General features: G+C 62.2%; 1 protein-coding gene across 1 annotated transcript; it reads right to left on the bottom strand.

Moving 5' to 3' along the window:
- Window positions 1–1,054: 1,054 nt before the first annotated feature.
- Window positions 1,055–6,418, bottom strand: LOC112122188 (rap guanine nucleotide exchange factor 3-like; the record flags this gene model as incomplete). Its single annotated transcript, XM_026661857.2, has 9 exons — window positions 1,055–1,211; window positions 1,882–1,946; window positions 2,690–2,777; window positions 3,444–3,494; window positions 4,020–4,110; window positions 4,275–4,456; window positions 4,585–4,710; window positions 5,189–5,286; window positions 6,272–6,418. Coding segments are annotated over 9 exons (1,005 nt in total), but the record flags the coding sequence as incomplete, so codon positions are not given.
- Between the last annotated feature and the right edge of the window lie 755 nt (window positions 6,419–7,173).

Raw genomic sequence — 7,173 nt, 5'->3', positions numbered from 1 at the left:
TGCAGAATGTATGTACAGGTCCTGTCCTAGGAGCTACGCGTCTGTACGGCATATTATGCTCTTCAGGTCTGTGAGCTGGGGCTGGGCACCAGCAGATGGTACGTTTCTGCCAGGCAGGAGACGCCTGTCCGGCTGTATGTAAAGTGAGCCCTGTACACTTCACAATGGACGCCTACTTACAGTCCAAGCAAAATGCTAATCAAAGTCTCCAGGGGAGATTCTAGCCCAGAAACACAAGCAGCAGGGAGGGGGGTACCCTGTTTACAAGTGAAGAAAATGGACGGTTGGAACAATATCTGGGGGTGCCCAGGGGCAAGCTACCAGCACGCGTGTCCTATGAATGGAGGATCCCTGTTAACCTTTGGGTGAGCTAACCTTCAGGAGGCAGGAGAATGCCGTTTTCGTTATTTTATATGTAATCCTTTGTTTCCATTAATTTCACAGCCTTCTCTGACCTTCATGAAATGAACTCAGATTTGTTTGTACTACAAGCAATCTCAGTGCTCTGAGCTGTCGAGCGACGCCCCCGGGGTGAAACAGGTGAGCTGGGGGGCAGTTCTGGGAGTGTCCCATGGGCCCCAGGTAGGCCCAGGGACACTCGGAGGGCCGAGGGGTTGGAGCGTGTCTGTCACTAACCTGCAGGGGGGCAGCGGGGCCTGTGTGGGCGGAGGGGGTCATGCTTGTGCTGCCCGTGGCTGGTGGAACCAGGGAGCTGAGCCCGGCAGGCACAGACATGGCTTCCAACATTAGGGCAGGTGGTGGCAAGGTGCCTAACAGCTCTGGGCACTCCCCTCCTTTTCCCCCAACACCCTCTGCCCTCCTACTCCAATGCCCCCCATCTTCCCTATACGGTGCCCTCCCTACCCCCCTACATGCCCCAGTACCCTCTCCTCCTAAATCCCACTCTACTGGCAATGCCTACTGGGCTGTTTTGGTAGGACCCCCACCCTGGCCGCCCTGGGTCCTGTCTAAGCTGTAACCCTGAAGGGCAGACCCCAGTGCTGGGGATGGGTGGCAAAGTGCCTGCTCCCACGGGAGCCAGAACTCGACCCACAGGAGACGCGACCTGCCATGGCCCCTGTGTGATGCTGGCTGGAGGGTGACCTTCCCCAGGGCTGGGTGCTGGCCCTGCCCACAGGCCCTGGCGCGCACTCACCGTACGTGTGGCTCTGGCAGTGGTGAATGATACGTACGGCCTTGGCCATCATTCGCTGCAGGCAAGGCACAGGGTTACTCATGGGCCAGGGAGCATGGCCCGGCGCACACATGGTCAGGTAAAGCTCTTCCCCCTCCCACTCCTTTGGAAGCCAAGTGCCTGTGAGGGGCGTGGGGCACAGCTGCCTCGTCCAGCACATGCCCTCTACCAAGGGCCTGTCCCTCAGCCAGGCAACCCCAGCAAAGGGCCATGGGGAACAGGGGCAAAATGTGCAGAGCAACCACAATCCCATGGGCCCAGGGATGGGGCACCATGGCGGGACATCCCCTCTGCTAGGCTGGGGCAGCACTGCAGGACAGGCAGGTGGGGCCAGCCACACCCTGCTGGGGAGCTGCCGTGGGGCGGAGGAGCCCGTGGGCTGGGAGTGGGTGAAGGAGGTGGCCCCTGCCAGCCCCGTCCGGCCCCTGCGCACAGGCACTCTCAGCACTGTTATCAGCCGAAGCCCCTCCTCCAGACAGGCCTGTCAGAGCATGAGGCCAGGAGCCAGAACACCTGGGTTCTCACTGCGCCTCAGCTTCCTCCCTGGAAAAATGGGGCGCATGAGCCGCCTGCTGAGGGACCCCCAAATGCATTAGTGTCTGTGCAGCGCTTCACTTCGCCAGACCCCGCAGCCGCCGGGGGGAGTGGGGCCGGCCTGGAGGGGTGACAGGTTCTGCCTGGCTCACCATCTTCTCAAAGTTGATGAGGTTCTCTGCCAGCGTGCGGTTGCCCTCGTGGATGAAGGTCATGTCTACAAGGGGAAGCCTCAAAGTCAGTGCCCAGCCTCCGCGGCTCAGCCTCCTTCCACAGGCACCAGCTAGCGCCTCAGACCATCAACAGAGATGGGGGTTCTCTGCAGCGGGGAGGCTGCTGTCATTGAACCTGTGCTTGGCCCATCCCACCAATGCTCCTCCGTCCGGCAGGGCAGGGCAGGGCTCCCGCAGGGACTCCCCCACCGCCCACACCCCAGGGTTGGTAATGGACGTGTGGACTCAGAGCACCCCCAAGGAGCAGTCTGACAGCAGCCAAATCCAGTGTCTGCTGGAGGCTTGGCCCCATGGCCAAAGAGATCAGGAGCTTGCGGGGCTGGAGCCAACTGCATATGATTGAATTCCTCAGTCCCCCGGCCCTGTGGCATGGAGCCCTGGTCCCCCTGACCTATGAGATGGAGCCCTGGTCCCCCAGCCCCACAGGATGGAGCCCCGGTCCCGCGGGACAGGCTCTGTGTCACTGTGAGGCAGTGCAAAGCTGTCCCCTTCAGTAGCCATACTGCCCTGCCACGTGAGGAGTCTCCTGAACTTCTCCAGGGCATGTGCCTGGACCCAGCAGCGCCCCACTGGGACACTAGTGCCCAGAGGAACTGGCCTCCCTGGGAAGAAGGGGACCCGGTGCTGGGGTGGGGTCCCTGCAAACCCACTGTGGGAGGGGGTCACTTCTGGAAACAGAGTTACTGCCCAGCCCCCCCCGGCTGAAATTCCTGAGCTGTTCCTGTACCTTTGAGAAGGAGGGGTACGAAGGGGATGATGGGCGGGGTCAGTTTGGCGATGGCCAGTCTGTAGACTCTGTGATTCCAGGACGGGTCCTGGAAGGAGAAAAGGATTTCAGAGCAGGAGCCATTTCCTGGCCCCAGAGTGGTGCCTTCGCGAGGCCATGGCTGCAGGCTAGGCCCCCAGCAGGCCAGAGCTCAGCTCCCCCGGCCACAAGCGGCCTGTGGCTCCCCAGGCCCGTGCAGCCCCTCGCAGCCTGAGGGAGCGCCCCCGCTGGAGGGTCACCTCACCACCGCTGGGGTGGAGCACAGCAGCTATTTAGCTCTGGGCTGGAAGGGCAGGGGACCGCTGCAGCCAGTTGATGCTGCAGGGGACCTAGGGAGGCAGAAAGTCCTCACCCAGATGACACTGGGGCCAGCACCCTGGCTCACACCCAGAGTACCTGGGATCACCCGTGACCAGGGGGCTTAGCACAGCTCCTCCTGCAGTGCTCCGACACCATGGAGCAAGGGCCTGAGATGGAGCCCTCTAGCACTGCACGGGGGCTGCATGCAGCACAGAAAGGGGGGGTTCCCCTTCCTGCATCACCTGCACCACTTCCTGCCCCCAAAGGACCCCTCCCCCAGGCACTGCCCCAGCCCAGCATGGCTTCGCTCCCACAGCTGGGTGGGCTGGGCTATGGGAACCTGCCTTGGGGGGCTCCGCCATCTACAAGAATCATGTGGGGAGGTGAAGGTGCTGGCAAAGGGAGCCAAACTTACCAGCATACGCTCCAGCGCTGAGTGCAGCTTCCTGGTTTTGTGCGGCAGCCTCTGTGTGTGAGACAGAGCAGGTGAGAGCTTCCCCCGAACCTCCAGCCCCCTGCACCGGGACCCTCTCCTGCTCCTCACACAGAGCGCATTCTCAGAGCCTCTGCCGCGCTGGGGGCTGCATGGAGGCTGACCCCCCGACAGCCCCTCCACAGCCAGGCCCTGGGCACCCAGAACGGCCTGCATTCCCGTGGGAGTTCTGGGTGTGAAGAAGGCAGGCCCCAGCCCAGAAACTAGACACAAGGATTGTTTCAGCTGCAGCCACCTTTGGGGTGGAACACAGGGTATAGGGAAGGGAGTAAAGAAGGCGTCTGTATCTCAATGGGAGGGAGTTGAGCGGGGTGAGCAGCAGCTGGATTTTGGCCAGGACACTCGCATTAGCTGAGCCTGGGGCTCTGGTTCGGGCGCATCGCCCAGCAGGAGGTGACCTCTGCCTAGGCTGTTAGGAGCTGAGGTTCCCAGGGCCTGGGGGAAGTTTCCCAGGCTGGATCTGACCTGGAGCAGCAGGGCCTGTGCCTTGGTCTGTACCTCCCAAGTCTTGGCGAGGCGACTCACAGCCGTGTTGCTCAGACCAAACATCACCGCGAAGAAGGAATTCAGGTTCTTCTGCTCCTTGAGGCTGAAATGGAAGATACAGTAACTCGGGGGCTGAGGGCCAGCACTGGGCCTGGATGACACAGCTAGCACAGCAGGGCCCAGCGCCAGGCTGCCTCCATGGAGAGGGCTGGCTTGGGTGCAGCGGGGACTCCTGGAGGACGAGTTCCCTGCCCACACGTCACTCACTGTGCAGCCAGCTTAATGAACTTCCTGAGCAGCTGGGCCCGCTTGCCCGGCTCCGCACAGAGGCAGAGCTCGGTGGCGATCCAGTACTGCAGCTCGTTGAAGCGTCGCATGACGCGCTCCAGGTTCGCCGTGGTCGCGCTGGGAAACGTCTGCTGCCCAAAGATGTAATAGATCAGCTCCACCTTCAAAACACAAGGGCCAGAGCTCAGGGCTGGGACTGGACCCGCACCTCCTGAGAGCCAGCCCAGCGCCTGGCCCACATCCCCTCTGCTCTGACCCCAGGCTTATTGCTCCAGACACGGCCCATTACCTGGTGGACGCTGCTGAAGAGGTTCCAGTCGTAATCCGTCAGCTGACTGGCCAAGTCCTTGGAGCTGATGAGGTCCAGGGTCTCTGAGGAGCCAACGGTGGGCCCCAGCTGCTCGGGATGAGGGGTCTGGATAGAGGAGGAGCGAGAATGTCACACGCCCCCGTCTCCTTAGCCCTGTGTGCTCTGCACGGCCTGCGGGTGAGCCAGGCAGCCCTGGGCCAGAGCCCTGCCCAGCTCAGCGGGGAGCTGGTAGATCTTAGGTGGCTGTGAACGCCCAGGCAGCCAGGCAGACCAGCCACAGAGGCCAGACCCCAAGCCATCTACCCCACAGGTCAAGGTGCGGCTCCTGCCGCTGGGAGCAGACTGTGGCAGTCCCTGGGGCAGAGGCACTGCTGCCCGGGGCCTGTGTGCTGCAGTGCTCTCCACGCCCCGTAACAACCAGTTCCCAGCTCTGAGTGTCTCTGATAATGGGCAGCAGCCCTCAGGTGGTGTGTGTGCTGGACCAGAGCTCGTGGGAGGGAGTCTCCAGCCCTTGGCAAAGAGAGGGGCACAAGGCTCGCCTGGCCCCAGCCTAGAACCCTGCTCCCCCCAGCCCAGCCCTCACCAGGGTGTGCAGCTCCTGGACAGTCACAACAAAGAGTCTCTCGTTCAGGCCCAGGGATGTGTACACACCGATGGTGTCTATCTGCAGCCCCGCTTTATCTGTCAGAGAGAGAGAGAGCCTGTTGGAGAGCTACTCCCGCAGTGGCCACCAGGCGGCGGTGTTTGCACGCACACCAGCCAGCAGGGACAGGCACGTTCGGGGATGGAGCGCAGCCAGCCTCGCTGCCCTGGGGCGCAGGGGAGACAGGGGGAAATCCAAGCGTGAGCAAGGGCTGCTAGCCCGGGACATGGCGGAGCTCAGGGCTGGTCCCTCCGGCATCCCCCTTGTCCCCAAGTGAATTCACAGGCCCGTGAGGAGGGCATGCCAACCCCACACACCCGTAGAGCCGGCGGAGGGCCGCAGCAGGCTGTGCCATACGACAGTGCCCCAGGGAGCACACTGGCTGCAGCATGGGGCACCCCACTCCCTCCAGCTCAAGAGGGGACCGGCTCAGGGTGTAGGATTGGGAGGTCTCGGCAGGACATGGATCAGCCATGCAGCCTGAGGCGCAGTGTGGTGCCTGGGCCAGGCGGGAGCGGGAGCAGCTGCTGCCACTAGAACACCGTCGCCCCCTCTGGGTCAGCATGGGCAGGGCGAGCCCCGAGGAAATCCTCGCAGCCTGGGGGGCAGCGGAGAGGGGCAGCTGCAGCATGGGGAGAGGGGCCAGGTGTCGCTGCTGCAGAAAAGGGGTTGGGCAGGTGAACAGGCCTCCAGATGCTTGGCAGACCCAGACACTGCCTAAAGTGAATGCATCCCACTCTCCCAGCCCCATTACTGCCCCCTCTTCACTCTACCTGCTTCAGGGACACCCTGGCGGGGCAAGGACATGCTGCCCCAGAGCAGCTGGGGGGGGGGGGGGGTGAGGGGTAGATGTGCTGCCCTAGAGCAGCTGGTGGGGGGAGGCAACGGGAGGCGGGAGGACACACTGCCCCAGTGCAGCTGGCAGGGGAGGTCGGGGGAGGACGTGCTGCCCCAGTGCCGCTGGTGGAGGGAGGGGGGCGAACGCACTTCCCAGCTCCCGCCAGCACCACGCCACTCACTCACCCCCTGCTGAGTTGACCTTGACCAGCATGCGCTCGCCGTGCCCGCCCTCTTGGCGGGTGAGGGACTGGAGCACATCGCGCACGGAGGCGTTCACTGGCAGCACCACGGTGAGGCAGGAGTGGTCAGCTCTGTAGACGTCATAGGGCACTGGGGAAGGCAGGGGACACGTTAGTGAGACCCCCCTTGCCAGGACCCAGCCAGCCGAGGGCAGAGGTGACCTAGGATCCTCGGGCAGGGAGCCCCGTTTGGGGACGGGTTTGAGCTGTGAACTCCGTGGGAGGCAGACTGGGGCCCCAGGGCACAAGCCCTGACTGCAAGTCCCTATGGGCTCTGAGCAGGGCCCTGCCTCTCGGGTATGGGGGCCACCATGTCGGGGAGTCTGCACCCCACACGCCTCCCAGGGTGACTGTGTCTAAGGGGAGGTGTGACACTCTTTACCCCAAAGCAACACCCTGGCACCCCCATATCTACCATGGTGATATAATTATGATGTGTTTTGTAAAAAGTCTGCCTTGCGAGGTACTATTTTAAAAGGCTTGATCTGTTAAGCATTAATCTCCTGTTGGATTGTATGTGGGATCACTGTATGCGAAGTGATGATGTTTTGCTATGCGTGTGTTACTGAAATATGTAGTGAGTTTGGGAACACCCACAAGCAGCCTTTCAGGTACAACAATGGAGAAGCCAGACAGCGTTGATGGCTCAGTAAGGGGAATCCATTAGGGTTGCCTGGCGTCCGGTTTTCGGGGGTGTGTGTCGCTTGCGGGGAATTCTCTTCCCTCCCCCCGCATTCCAGAGAACAGGAAAAACGTTTGTCCTCCCCGAGCCACGTGTCCAGCATTCATGGCAGACAGAGCGGCCTCTGAGGCCTGGGAAATTTAAGGGGCCACCTGACATCAGCG

Source organism: Terrapene carolina, unplaced genomic scaffold (genome assembly GCF_002925995.2).
Source record: "Terrapene carolina triunguis isolate 2854851 unplaced genomic scaffold, T_m_triunguis-2.0 Scaffold18193, whole genome shotgun sequence".
In the NCBI taxonomy this organism is placed as follows: Eukaryota; Metazoa; Chordata; order Testudines; family Emydidae; genus Terrapene; species Terrapene triunguis.
Note: the sequence above shows the minus strand (reverse complement) of the source record. Positions and strands in the feature narration are given on the sequence as shown.